Source organism: Pinus tabuliformis, chromosome 6, assembly GCF_031772625.1.
Source record: "Pinus tabuliformis cultivar Carrire ecotype Pingquan chromosome 6, CPIR1, whole genome shotgun sequence".
Lineage (NCBI taxonomy): Eukaryota > Viridiplantae > Streptophyta > Pinopsida > Pinales > Pinaceae > Pinus > Pinus tabuliformis.
This window is the reverse complement of record NC_142292.1, coordinates 2,010,079,001-2,010,094,556: the sequence shown is the minus strand read 5'-3', so window position 1 is coordinate 2,010,094,556 and position 15,556 is coordinate 2,010,079,001. Positions and strand designations below refer to the sequence as shown.

Below are 15,556 nucleotides of genomic sequence, written 5' to 3'. Positions count from 1 at the left end.
GTAAATTACTTACTGGAAAAGTTGGTGCTTTTTTGACCTCGTAGTCAAACAGTGACAGTTGCTGCTACAAATATTAATAAATGTTTTATCTTGGGTACTGGTATAGATGGGAGATCCATCTATTGAAGTAACTGACGAAAAACGAGATGAAGCCCAAATGGCAAAGTCAAAAGCAATGGAAGCAATGGCAGATGGTATATGCCATTTATTGATGATGCATGTGTATTTTGGCTGCATATTGTCTCAGAAATATTATTAGATAAACATTTTCTGTACTTGTTCTAATTTATTAACTTACAGGTGATTTGGATGAGGCTGTAAATCATCTCACAGAGGCTATTGAATGCAATCCCACATCCGCGATCATTTATGCTACTAGAGGTGAAGCTCTTGTTATCAATGTGTCATGAATGTTGTAAATTGCTTCTAGATTATTGAAACTTATACTTGCTATATGAAAACAATTGTTACAAGCTACTTAGTATATACAGTGGAATTAGTAGGCGTCATTGATGTAAGGTAAATGGTTCTGCAGCTAGTGTGTTTGTGAAGATGAAGAAACCTAATGCTGCCATTCGGGATGCTAATGCTGCTATCAAGGTTGGTCCAGTTTTTTTGGGATCATATCTATGTGTATGTATAAAATCTTAAAATACTATCTTCATAGAGCGTCCAGGTACATCAATATCTTTAGAACAGACTCCAAGCAGAACCTTTCAGTTTCAAGTTTTTACCAACGACGGATTTTTAACATGCTTTCAAAAAGCTTCTACTTAAGACTGACCACTTTATACATTGATATCGAATGTCTGGTGAGCAAATTACATGTTTTGCCGATCAGAAACAAAACGGTGCTACTATCCTTCTTCGAATGACATTAAACATTTTTAGCATACTCTTAATTAAATAGAGTCTTCACAAGACGTGAAAATTGATATCTATTACCCTTTTGAGAGAATGTCTTGCAATGATGGATTGGATGATGATTAAGTTGTCCTGTATTCACATAGTTACCCATGAATGTGAGGTGGGGCTCAAGGGAGAAGAACTCCCTTGGGCACATTTCCGAGCAAGAAAAACCATCCAATTCCCCTTCTCTTCCATGATTGTGGTGGGGGAGGGGGGAGTGGTCACTTCATAGTGGTCAACAAGTCATTTGATTGGTATACCTCCTGACATGCTGAAGTCTGTTGTTCCTAAAACTGCCTAAGGTCTGTCTCATACATTGCTTTTTGCTTGTAAACTCCCATGATAACTGTCCGGATTTCCCACTAAGGTGGTTATTAACAATTCTTGAATCTCCAAAAATTGTATCTTTGAAGAATTGGCTATTGCAAGAGTTCAATTTCTGCTTGGTTATTGGATATTTTTCCTAAAAATTTAGAGTTAACCATGATAATATGGCCCTGTGGTTTCTGAAGAGTGCCTGTGATCCCCCAGACCAAGGATTGCCCTAAGAAGTTTAATCAGAACCAAATATTTACCCACCGAAGTGGTGCTGGATTCTATTCCAGCTGGTGCACTTTCCTCTCTACTGTTTAATTGAACTGGAGGAACTGTTGGCGCATTTCATCATTATTCCTTTTGACAAATCTAACTTGTGGGAGCTACTGTTACTCAAAATCATATGTAATTTCTGGGGTAGCTGTTTTATTACTTGAACAAGCATTCAGTTGGAATGATTTAGCCTAGCAGTAGCTCTTTCCTTATTGATCATACCATGGAATAATTTGAATTACAGATAAATCCAGACTCTGCAAAAGGTTACAAATGGCGAGGCATGGCAAGAGCAATGCTTGGTCACTGGGAAGAGGCTGCCAAGGACCTGCACCTTGCTTCAAGGCTGGATTATGATGAGGAAATATCAGCTGTTCTAAAGAAGGTAAAGCCACACTTCATATGACTAATAGTTTTAATTTGAGAGTTAGAAGTGAATAAACTTTTGATGTGCTTATACAGGTTGAACCAAATGTGCATAAAATTGAAGATCATCATAGGAAGTATGAGCGTCTACGTAGGGAAAAGGATGAGAGAAAGAAAGAGCGTGAAAGGCAACGCAGACGTGCTGAAGCTCAGGTGATGTGCATTGTAATCTTCATGATCACTTTCCATGCTATTAGAATCTATATTGCCACTATTGGCATTCTGATTTCCTCACTACAATACAGGCGGCATATGAAAAAGCAAAAAAGCAAGAGAAAACCTCTACGTGTAAACCATGTGGGATGCCTGGTGGCTGCTCAGGTGGGATGCCTGGTGGCTTCCCAGGTGGTATGCCTGCAGGTGGAATGCCTGGTGGCTTCCCAGGAGGAATGCCTGCAGGTGGAATGCCTGGTGGCTTCCCAGGAGGAATGCCTGGTGATGTTGATATGAGCAACATCTTGAATGTAAGTTCCTTATTATTTTGGTTGGCTAGTCATTGTGAAGGCTTGAAATAAAATATGCTCGATCTCAAGTTTGTTATGAATTATCCATTTAACTGCTTTTGATGTTTAGTGCATTTCTTTCACAGTGGTGGATATTTTTAACTTATTCTTGCCTTGTTTAGAATTTGTATAACCCTTAGCTTTGATGCAGGATCCAGAGCTGATGGCTGCATTCAGTGATCCAGATGTAATGACAGCACTTCAAGATGGTATGTTGTTCACTATTTTTATTCTTTACATTGGGTTCCTATGAAAGCGGCACTGGATTCCACTACAAAATCTTAACTTTTGATGCTTGAAGATATATGATGTCATATATCATTTAATTTTGAGTACTTAGGTTTACAACGCTGCAACTTTTTAGCAGATTCTACTATGCTTGTACATTATTCCGTAGAGTTTACAAAGCTGTTATTTCAGACTAGAAAGTTAGATACAAATGTTAGATTTCTACTAGAGTATACACACATTATAATGACCATGAGATAGGGAGAAGATAATATATGTTTATAATAATCCTGCAGCTGAGAGGAAGCCTGAGGTAGGCTGCTTACATGTACATACAACACCCTATCACCTCCTTTCTGCCTTATCATATAATTTTATAAGCAATATGGTTATGCTGGGTTAACTACATAATAACACTAACTTTGACATGAACACTCAAACATAATAACATGTTTAATTGAGTGTTGTTTTATTCCAACACCCTGCCTTTACTAGAAACTAAAATTTGAAATTTCTAATATCTAACCCTACCCAAATACAAAATATCTAGCTTTTACAATGATTAACTAAGGGGAACACCGACTAAAAGATGGCTGCAACTCCGTTATTACAAATGATATGAAGACTGCATACGTGTAATAATTACATTCCTCATAATGTCTTTTTAACCAGCAACAATGCTTGATAGTTCTCTGTGAAAACTACTTGGATACATGTCATATCTGCAGCATAAAAACCAGACTCTTTGCCATGTCTCTCCTTTTACAAGTCTTACAGATATATGATGTCACATATCATTTAATTTCAAGTACTTAGGTTTACAAGGCTGCAACTTTGCAGATTCTGCGAGGCTTGTATTTTCTTTTGTGTGTAGTTTACAAAGCTATTATTTCAGAATAGAAAGTTAGATACAAATGTTAGATTTATACTGGTGTATGCATGTACATTATAATATGTATAATATGACCAAGAGATATGGGGAGAATAATATGTTTATATTATATAAATTTTGCAGCCAAGAAGGGGCCCTTTTTTTTCCACAGGAAAAAAATCCATAATTTTTATTAATGATTAACAAAAATTACATTCTATAAACACACTGTAGTGTGTATGCCAGTTTAATCAGTCCATCATGTCCTTTAGAGTTAACCAGTTTTCCGGAACTTTTTTAAAGGTTCCCCATATCATCCATACATATTCATATCGTTGAACCATACAAAATAAAACAAAACTTATTACACGTCTGTTCATATAAATCTGACTGTTGGTCCTTCAGTCCTATTTAAAACTTTAAATAAATGAAACTGTATCTCACCAAGAAAATGATCAAGTGTTCCATGAGGCCAGGAAAGGATGGCTGGAAGTGCGGCTAAATTATGTAGTCGTCGTAATACCATATCACGTTCGAGACCTGGCAAAAACATTTTTCCAAAGTGAGCGCCACCTTAGAAAGTTCATTTGCACACTGATTCAATTCCTCGAAACATGGGGCTCCTGTGAAGCAGCTGCAACATCATCCACTGCCATAGGGTCCATAATAGGAGTTGCAACCGTCGAAACTAGATCCTCAGAGCGCCGAAGAGGGATAGTCAAGTTACCACTAGTAGATGGGGGATTGTTGGGAGGCCCACATCGTCCCCAAAAAGATTCTCTTTGTCCACTTGAATTGATTGAGTCATGGGGCAATTCTTTACCAAATGACCATACCGATGGCATTGGCGACATCGGAAAGGGATCCCTTCATAATCCAATTCCGTAATATTCACCTCTCCATCCCCTAGTTCCATTTGCTTAGGGAGACCCTCCCTTAGGTCCACCAAGACTAACACATGGGCCATTGACAAAATATCTGAAGAGAGTTATGGAGAATCATGTGTCAAATATGTATCGAGACAATTGCCCAAATCTTAGAAAACCTCGTCCACCCTATAGTATAGGGGAAGAATTGGAAACCGAACCCAGACCGACACAACATTTGATCGTTCCTCCTTGGCATCAAACAAGGGAGTCCAAAATCTGAAAATAATTTATGAAGAGTTCATATGCCAAAATTGTCCTGTCATAGCATGAGCATCCTCCACATTTGTAAGCTTCAAATGAATCCACCCCTTATGCAGAATTTCCACCTCAGGAAGACTCTGAACAAACAAAGCAACAACTTGAGAAGCCCACACACAAAGAGTTTTAATAGCAAATTGACGGCCCTAAACACGGCCCACCAGTGAAGACGAGGCCAAAACCCTTGTTTTCTACATACGAACATCACCACCTAGAGCTAGAGCCACGTGAGTACGTAGTTTCTAGCAAATACAACAAATCTTTTTGTTGTTGGTCCTAACAAAATTTGAACTTTTGCTTGGCCAGATCCCAAAACAGGGTTTCATTGGAAAACCTCGAGAGTGTGCAGTTAGAATATTATTGAGAGGGAGATGAGAGGACAAGGGCTGAGAGTGACTCGAAGTAAAAGAGAAAGGTGACCGGAGTACGTTGATGTTCGGAAATGGGGGATTGGCCCGACTGGAAAATACCGGTTGAGAACCCCTGTTGAAACCTACATCAAAACCCACGCCCTTTGAAACCTGAGAATTTGGGCTTGTAAACTACTGACTATTTTGGAGAAAGACCGCAATGGAAAGAGGCTTGGATGGACTCGAACCTTAAATCTGGCCAATTGAACGGAGACTCCAACCTTGTGACTCCAACCTTGAGAACCTTGAAGGTTGTCCAAAACCCGACCAAAGGCCAACGCAGAGGGGGACAAAGGAGGAGAAGTGGGGATAGGAGGGGAATCCCTAGCCATAGTGAAAATTGGGAGATCCCTTGAAATTGTGGGGAACTGGCTGTCCTCTGGCAATTCCCTAGCCACCAGCACTATGGGCAGCAGAAGCCATGCATGGTGGAATGCTTTTGCTTGTTCCTGTGCCTTGCTGCAATTCTCTAGGAACTCCTTGCACAAGAATACAGAGCAGTTAAACTGGACCCCTTTTGCGCATTGTTCAGCAAGTGCCACCACCGGCACGAGTACCTTGTCCGTGCGACACTTAAACTGGACCCCTTCTATGCATTGTTCAGCAAGTGCCACCATTGGCGCGAGTTCCTCGTCCATGCGACACTTCTGCATGACCTTACCCGCTAGTATCTGAGTCTCCACTCTGATTGCTCTGTTGTTGATATTAGAGATCATGTAGCCCCTCTTTTTCTTCTCCATCTTGTATTTCTTTTTCATGGCCTCTGCGATGGACAAATCACTACTCTTCCTCGTCGAAATTTCTGCGGGGTCTTCGCCTTTACACGGGAGTCAGGTAACTCGATGGATTAGGTGGTCCATGATGGGGATGGGCTCCTCCAGCCACAAACACCCACCATGCACCAGGCAGAGCAGTTGCCTGATGACGAAGATAGTCACTGGGGCGCGATGGTAATGCGGCACCTAGAGTAGGTTCAACAACCCTGCCTTTTCGACTTCGTGTAACCACTTGCGTGGCTCCAACTCTATGACTCTTGCCGCGGTGTGTTTCTTTGGCTTCATGAGGTGTGCGGTTGTTAAGTGAGGGAATTTCTTGTGGTCAGCGAGATCCCAGTCTTCAAATTTTAAGCTCGGCACCCTTCCCAAGTGCGTTCCTTCAAAGATGATATTGTCCGGGAGGAGCGGAGTCTGCAGAGAGCTCTTGCTCTCATCGAGGTCCTTGGGCACCTTCGCCTTCCCCTTCCGCGGAGGGACATACGCGGGCAACTTAGTTAGAGGGACCGCGCCCTCGGTTTCTTCCTCCATACCCTCGTCCTCGTCCTCTTCAATTATGAGGTCCTCTTCAATTATGAGGTCCTCAAGGTCTTCTTCCTCCTCATCAATTTCCAGGTTAGCCGCTTTCCCTTTTTCCTTCATAGTTAATCTGTTTCGCAGGGGGTTTTTGGGGGGGGGGGAGGCACCGGAGTCATTGGCTGTTTGTCTTTCTTCGGTCTCGGGGTGTGCAGTGATTTAGGGATTTCTGCAACCATCCCTATGCTCTCATGGGCATCTTCTATGGTCATGGTCTGCACGACTTCTTCGGTGGTCATCTCTGCGATTTCCTTGGCTTCTTCAAACGCTGCCATCTTGTTCGTCCATGAATCTGTCAACCGTTCAATCAGGGGCTCAACCAACGCTCTCCACAGGACAAACAGGTCTCGGTTCGAAATACTCGGGGCACACGACAACTCAATTTGCAAATGACCAAGTGTTGTTTGCTGGGCATCCCTTTGTATTTTATAGCGCCTTTTGAATTTGAATTCGACTGTTGCCGCCAAATCCGGTCCATTAATGCTCCCTTGGCGGCAAATTTTCCCAAATCTTGCCCATAAAGCTCGTCTTAAATGCTTGTCACCCGCTCCATTTGGTCTCAAGTCAAGCATCACATCGTGAATAGTGAAAACAACTGTCATTTCCCAGCGAACCCACACGACAGCGCAACCTCCCTTGCACGGTCGTGGACCTTGTGACACTTTGCTTCTGCGTATATCCCCGACATCGCGTAGCTCTTGAGCAGAGTAGTTTATAGTCCCACCCTCCCTTTCAACTGCCGGGAGCACTAACACTGTACTTCCCACGGCTAGTCAGGTGGCCGAGCCACTTGTAGAGGGTTCCAACCGGTCATCCGTCACTTTTCGTGGAGAAAATGTGCCCTTTGTTTTTACTGTTCGCGTCACACACTTTACCATTGACATCGCGCAACCATGGGTGATCCCTCTAGTAATATACGGTCCAATCCAAGGCATCAAGCTGATCAACTCTCGACGGTAGTCCCCAAATTTGTCAACGTAATCGTGTGCACCCTGTTTTATCACCTTGGTTTTCTTATCGAGAAAATCCTTGTTTATTTTGTCCTCAAGCTTTTTGACTTCGACTTTCACTAGAGTGCTTTTCTCCCTTAACCACACCCTTTCTTTCATGAGTTCTTGGAGCCTAAGATTACGTTGTCGGATTTCTTCCTCAGGTCCCAAGCGTTCTGCTTCGTTCAGTTGCGCGATCCCTTTGTCCAAGGCTCCGCGAACCGTCATATCTACCGACGTTGTTATGTGCGGACTAGGCATATTATACTTTATTGGGACTACAACGGTTGCTCCATAGGCCAGCCTAGAAGGCGTTTGCCCCATCAGTGTCTTGCACATTGTCTTATAAGCCCATAGAATTGTTGGTGCGCTTTGGTCCCAATCATTCCGCTATGCATTATACACCATGTTCAGTGGTTCGCACACTTTGTTAAAGGCTTCTGCATGGGTAACCTTCTGCACACTCGTTCTTTCCATACTTCGTTGTCCCAACTGGAGGGCCTATTCGCGCAATTGCCAACAGTTGCTTATTGACTGTGTTCCTGAACGCGAAGTCCATGTGCATCTGCGCAGGTTGTTTACCATATGCCTGTACCCACTTGGACAGATGAGTGTGCAGATCATCCCGTCCATCATTCTTGTTTGCTAGTCGCATCTGAGGCTTCCCAAAATGCATTCACATCATTCTCTTGCATTCGCGCTAGTCCTCAAAGCTTCCTTCGTGTGTACCCCACCACCTCGCGGGCGTAGCGCGCAGTAGCCATTTCAAAGCCTCGAAACGTTGCTTTTCCGACACCTCTCTTTCAAATCTGTTCAGGAAGGCATCTACCTCGCTTAACCCATCATACGTAGGCAGATCCCTTACTTGCGTTGATACACAACACAACGTTCTTGTCATCATGTTGTAGTTCAGTGTGGTTACCTCGTGTAACCAGTTCTGCCATCGCTCTATCTCTTCATCCGAATTCGATGTATAGGATCTTTTGCGCTCCCATGAGATTTGTCCATCCGTGGTGGGATTTACTCAGCCTTGCTCTCACGTGGTTATCTTGTAGATGCAGTCTAAGTCGTAGTCGCTTTCATAGTCGCGCACTGGCTCCGTGTAGCGTGATCCTTCTGCGAGGTCCAAAGGTACGACTACGCGTAGAGACTTTTTCTCAAAAATCATTTTGCGTTTCTTATCACCCTGTTCATGTTAGTGGTCCAATCTATTCCTAATAGCACGGGGTAGGGATTGTTGTCATCAACAATCTCTATCGCTTCAAAGTCTGCTAACGTGGTTGCTCCTTCAATATCCATGGTGATTCCCTACAATCTCCCCATAGGCATGATCTTTTGTTGGTTCGCCATTCGCAGCTGGATAGGAGACCATTGCAGCGTAGGCCTTTCCATGTGCTCCCATGTCTGCTTCAACAGAACGTTCGTGTCCGATCCTAGGTCCAGAATCACTTGGTCCATCTCATATTCTCCAATCTGCGCGGTCAATCTCATTTCTCTTCTTGCCCTCGTCGCATGCTTTCTAATCTTCCGAACTACGCGGTGTTCTCCTGTCGCGGTCCCAATGCATTTATTTATGAGTTCTTGCAATCTCTTTACAACCTCGCTGTTGCGCAGTAGCTTCATGCATGTTTCTAGGAACGACATGAGCATTGATGGGTCCATTTCTGGCTCCTGTCTGTCTTTGCTTCCTGAAGTGGAGGCATCAGCAAAGCTCTTCTTAGCTTCCATGAAAGTTTCCTTAGCGCGGTCCAAATCAAACTTTGGCTCTTTCGTCGAAGCCTTGTGAACCCAAGTACTATCTTCAGGCTGCTTGCCTTTATCATCCCCCGTCGTAATTCCACTTGGGAGCACAATGTTCACATTAGGGTCTTCCTCGTGCGGCTCAAACCTCATCATTTGCAGGTCCTGAGTTGGGGGAGGTCGGAGCGGTCCCTTGTCACGCAACCTCACTATCAGTGTGGGACAATCCTCTGTCTCATGATCAAACAAGGTACAATACAAGCATGATGGACGCGTCAGATTCGTACAATCATGGGCATAATGTCTTGGCCCCCCGCAATTGTAACATATCAGTTGTTTGCGACCTCTTCCAGGTCCTCCTCCACCTCGGCCTCGTCCGCGCCCTTGAAAACAGTTCGCGCCACTCCTGCGTTCTGGTCAAGGGGTCGCGTTTCGGCCTGAACTCTATAGGTGGGAGTCCTATCCATCATCAGCTCATAGCTTCTACAGGTGCGCTCATCATGTCCCACTGATCTACAGAAATTACAGAACAACTGTTGTGAATTCTGCGTGTACTTCTGCAACAAATGGTAGTTGTCTGTAGCATGCTTTCCTCCTATTTGACAAATTGCGCACCACAACGTAGGTGCTGCGCTAGGTCTTGCTTGGGCCTCTGGTCTTAACGACATCAGTCCTCCTCTTGCGAGGTAATTTGCGAACACTAGGCAGTGGTCCTTGTCATGACCCTGACCCTTAGATTTAACACACCATACTTCTTCGCGCACTCATGGGCGAGCTGTCCGGTCTTGTTTAAGACTATGCATCTCAAGGCACAAGTTTTTCAACTGCGCGTGGATCTGCTGAACTCCCAGGTTAGGATCCTGTATCGGGGTCTCATGCAGCCTCATCACGATCTCCAAGGCCTTTGCCTGAGTTGTTAACCTTTGTTGTGACCGCGCGTTCCTCAAATGCGGCGTTAATGATGCTACAAACCATTCGCATTGTTGTCCATTCGTCAGTCATATTAGCTTCGCGAATCGTGCACTTCAGTCTCTGATCTAATTTCCAGGGGGGTCTCGCCTGGTAGCATCGTGATCTCCTTGAACCCAATGATTGATTGCGCTTCTAACTTCGGCCTGCTAAATTCTCTGTTCAACGCAATTTGGATATCCTAGATCCCCACATTCGGATTGTCATTAGAATGCTTAATATACAAGGTCAACGTGCGATCCTGCAGGGTGCTGACAAACGCCGCTTTCTTTATATTGTCGTCTGTAACTCTCTGCGCTTCCCATACAACTTTTATCACGAACCAAAAGTGGTCCGGATCTTCATTTCCTACTCCCTTGAACACCGACGACTTTATCGCGCTTGCCATATTGACTCGCGGTGGTGGCCGAGGTGGTACAGGTGAAAATGGGGTGAAGGCGGTGAAATTGGCGGTGGTGTGGGTGGGGGTGGTATGTGTGGAATCTTCTACCTTATCATATTGATCACACTTCATGGTGAGACCTTCGCGAGCTCTTCCTCGTCCCCTCGCGGAGGTGAAATCAAGGGGCTAGTTTCGACATTACAACTTCATGCTTCGCGCCCACAAATCGCAGAGTCTTTACAATGGACTTAGTCAAAACTTGGGCTTTAAGCCCCAAAACTTGCCTTGGGTGGATCCCATGCCCAACACGTGTCTAGAGGGAAGTGGACTTGACAACAATTCTTTGTCAACATTTATTGCATGTTTCTTTCAAAAATTAATTACAGTGAAGTTTAAAATATATTAATCGAGCACTTCTTTGCTATGCTCTATTAGATGATCTTTAAAATTGAGGCTCCCTGCATGACTGATCAAGCCAAAGAAGCAGTTTCCGAAGTATTAGATTGATTCGCTTCTTCTCAGTGCACATACATGAGAGTTTCGGTTCTCAAAGACCTCCACATCTTATGCCAAATTATGTGATTGACAAGGTGGTCATGCAAGAGATTGGATATCAGCTTTGCTCAGGATTGTTGCAACTATTGCAGAAGAAGAAGAAGTCACCATTGCCTCAACTTCTGTTGTCAGTGGGGTCTTATGAGCTAAAGAGTCTAAAGGCAACGAAAGCAGAAGTTGTAGAACTTCGCTGCTTGAGGTTTGGTGAATGAGTTTTCGTTGATAGGACCCCAAGGGAGTATGCAAACAACATTGTGCTAAGCTGCATTTCCCTTGGCTCTATGTTTCTATCTCCCAGGAAGATGAGGAAAAGATTAAGAAACGATACTTTGCTTCAAGAGCAACTAGGCTAAGAGATGAGGCAGGCCCTTCCAACACAACTCAATACCAGATATTGTTCAAGAAGGCAAACAACAGGAAGTGCCTACTCAAATTAGTGTTGTCAAGCTAAAGAGGAAGATCATACATGATTCTGAAGAAGAGAGGAGCAGAAAATTTAAGGCGAATCCACACACCAAAGGCGTAATTGAAGCAAAGAGGAAAAGAAAGGAATTAGAAACATGGAAGAAGCGAGAAGCGGAGCAGAAACGAGAAGAGTGCAAGTAGGAAGAGGAACCCAAGCAGAAGGAAGAACAAGATAGGAGGAAAAGTGAAGACTTGCAGAGAAGAAAGGAAGAGCTGAGAAAGAGAAAAAAAGAGGAAGTTAGGAACAAACAACAAGAAGAAGCTTTGTAGAAGCAGAGATAAGAAAAACAACGGCAAAAGTTATTAGAAGAAGAAAGTAGGAGGAAACATGAGGAAGATTTACAGGCCTAGTAGGTAGATGATGAGCAAGAGGAGGATGACCAAAATGCAGATATTATGCCGGTCGCAGAAAAGTCAAACTGTCGACCCCCACCTCCTCTAACTGGTGGCCATCTCCCGTTCAGTGAAACAGGAATAGTTCCTCCATTGGATGATAGGATCATGGACATTTTGAACCTCACCTTCGATGAGCTGAAAAACAGAATAGTACAAGAAAGGAGAAGGTATTTTCCGAATGATCTTGATCACCCTGTTTCCATCAATATAGAAAGGGTGATTGTGCCGAATACTAGGAAGAATCCAAGAGCAATGCAGCCTTTGCAAAAGCCACTAAGAAGAATACTAACTTGATGTGGGAAAATGAACAATTAACAGAGGAATTGGCTACTGCGAGGCAACAGATTGATCATCTCATGGCTGAGAATCAGAGATTGTCTTCCATTAGTGCTAGTAGAAAGGAATTAAAGGCAACAATACTTGAAGAAATCAAGCTGCTGGAAGACACCATGAAGCAATTATATGACACGATGATCACTCTCTATGAGACAATGGTGCTTTTTCATGAAGTACAGAAAGGATCATAGAAGACGGTGAAGGTCTTAAAGACAACATACATATCCATAGATGTGATTCGGGATTGGGGCACCAAATATCTGAATATAACTGCAATGTTGGTTAAGGAAGGAAGATAGGATGCTGAAATGGACAGGGTGGAAATCAAGATGTTTATACAGATTTATGAGCAATTCCATACTTTTGTAACCAACACCATCTCAACCTATTCACGATTGATCATGGATTAGATGCCTTGGAGAGGATGCACAAGATACCTTCTGTTGGTACATTTACCGAAGTAAAGGGCAATAAAGTTGTCAAGCATAAGATAGAAGATTTCTTGAACAATATCAAATAGGTGACCACTCAGGATGAACTAGTGGTCACCAAAGAATCTATTTTGCAATATGTGACTGAGCTAGCCAAGCTACACTTGAAGTCAATCATGTTGTTGATCAACATTCAGACAGATTCCAAGACCATATATCAGAATGTGCTGGAGGGTAAAATCCTGTGTTGCACGGGTACTCGCACCCGGGGGTGGGGTTCTCGAACCCGTCTCGGGTTCCTGCACCCAAGTACCGGATTCGGGTACGGGTTCTTCCCAGACGAACCCAGAAGAATCGGGTTCTTCCATGAAGAACCGGGTTCTTCAAAAAAAAATTTGGGTTCTTTTCCTTTAACGGGTTGTTGGGTTCTTCGGGTGCTTGGGTTCTTGGGTTCTTCGGGTTCTTCGTGTGCTTGGGTTCTTGGGTTCTTCGGGTTCTTCAGGTTGGGTTCTTCGCGTTCTTTGGGTTCTTCGTAAAAAAACTATATTAAAAATTTAATTTTCAAATAATTTTTTTATTGAAATTTAAAAAATGATATGCCATAAACGAATGATATGCCATAGAATATAGAATATATGCCATAAACGAATGATATCATTTTTGGAGTCATTGATGGTCATTGGTCTAGATTGTCCTTCAGAGATGGTTGTAAGGTCTTCTGAATGTTTCTCAAGGAAATTTTCTGCCATCATTTCCAAAGATTACAGTTTCCAAAGACTATCTTTGTTCACATGCCTTAGCATTGCTCTGTGGGCATGACGTGCTGCTCAAGGGTAATGAATCATTGTAAAAATTTATCAATAGTGATAAGTTTTTCAAAACTTATGAGCGACACAGTATTATGAAATCATATATGATTATGATATCTCAATATTATAAAAGGAACATTATGGGTGTACAATCCCACAAGCAGAATATCATATCATATTGGCTGTAGCTTTGTGGAAATATTTAATAAGGTGATGACCATAGTTGGAAAAAAAGGGTAGCTGTTTGCACATTCATGAGTCCCTTCCTACCGCAGGAGACTCTTATGATCAGTCTCTCCATTAGTCTTATGCTATAAATTTATAAAAACAATTTCAGAACTTATGCCCAAGGTTTGTTAGAGTCTCAATGTAAATTATGAATCCCCTGTATTTGTGGATCTTCAATGCCTTTAATATTATGTGGCATCGAAACCAGAAGTGGAAAAGAGACCTCTTACTCTGTAATTTGAGCCTGCAGATTCTTTTAAATCAATTTGGAATGAATTTATGAAACATTCATTCCCGAGCCAAATAAGTTAATAACCATCAAATTATAAAATGTAAATGCACACATACAGATTCAGACATTTTCGGTCAAATAGAAAGTAGGATTGGGACCAGCCATAAGCTGTAATCAGCTGATGTTGTTAAATGGCGAAGGGCTATTTTGGAAAATGGTTAAATTAAGTATCAAAATCTGCCAATTTCTCACAGCATTCTGATAACATCATGTTAAGATTAAAACTAGGAAAATATGCCTAAATGAATAAGCGTGTTCTGTGGAAGGGTAAGGCTGCCACTATTTTAACTTTTTGGGATTGCTTTACCACAGAGCACACCATGCATGGGGCAGGTGGATGATTAGACATCAAGAAAAGTCTAGACCACTATCAGGTTGAGAAGAATCTCCTATGAAAAAATTGTGTTTTTATATGGGAGAGACTAAACATGTTTAAAATGATTATCATTAAAGTTTTCTTGTTTAAAGTTGAAAAAATATATAAATTCAGATTTCATATATATTATTAATTATTAATTTATAATTTATAAAATATAATTATTAAAATTTAATATTATTATATTACCCGACAAACCCACGCACCCTGTTTCCAAAAATGCCGTCCCCGTCCTCGTGCCCGAAATCTCCTATGAAAAAATTGTGTTTTTATATGGGAGAGACTAAACATGTTTAAAATGATTATCATTAAAGTTTTCTTGTTTAAAGTTGAAAAAATATATAAATTCAGATTTCATATATATTATTAATTATAAATTTATAATTTATAAAATATAATTATTAAAATTTAATATTATTATATTACCCGACAAACCCACGCACCCTGTTTCCAAAAATGCCGTCCCCGTCCCCGTCCCCGCACCCACGTTTCCTGGCAACATAGGTAAAATCATATACAATCTAGTTTTAACGCTGAAGGTTGAGCACATAACAATATAGTACAATGCTTGGCACAAATATCTTACAACAGAGCTACATGTCAACGTCGCCAAGTTGCAGTTTCCATAAGTTTAAGCATTATGTGTATTATTTTGTCTTATGGCTATAGCCACATTTTTGGCATATGTAATTTGTTATTTTGAAAAATAATGAGAAATTGTAGAATGTGTAAGTAGAAATCCAAGAGTCACATAGGGAATGTGAAGAGTCATTAGGTAGCTCAAATGTCTAAGAGGAGCTCAAAAGGCATATGGAAGCTCAAGAGTTGTGAGGGAGCTCAAGTGTCACAAGGGAAGGTGAAAGGTCACCTCACTTGTTATTATTAAACCCTCATAATTCAAGCAAAGGGCTTGACTTTTGGAGAGTTAGCCTTGGCTTCTCTAGTTTAACATATGAGAGAAGATCATTCTTTGGAGAAGCAAGTGGTAGCTTCATGTTCCACTATTGGGGCTAGTGTTTCACCATTGTAATTGTGTACTTGGAACTTTCACTTAATCATCAGAAGCTCTCAGAGCCAACACACTTTCATGCATGTATTGTGGATGTTGTAAGACTAT

The 15,556-nt window shown here is 42.1% G+C and overlaps 1 protein-coding gene across 1 annotated transcript in view; it reads left to right on the top strand.

Annotated features, from left to right (window-relative positions):
• Positions 1-15,556, top strand: part of HIP1 (HSP70-interacting protein 1) — a 102,790-nt gene that overhangs the window by 48,032 nt on the left and 39,202 nt on the right. The window contains exons 4-10 of the mRNA XM_089432241.1: positions 107-194; positions 301-381; positions 536-600; positions 1,742-1,882; positions 1,960-2,076; positions 2,169-2,387; positions 2,578-2,635. Of these exons, the coding sequence (XP_089288367.1) occupies positions 107-194; positions 301-381; positions 536-600; positions 1,742-1,882; positions 1,960-2,076; positions 2,169-2,387; positions 2,578-2,635 (769 nt within the window). The remainder of the gene's footprint in view (positions 1-106; positions 195-300; positions 382-535; positions 601-1,741; positions 1,883-1,959; positions 2,077-2,168; positions 2,388-2,577; positions 2,636-15,556) is intronic.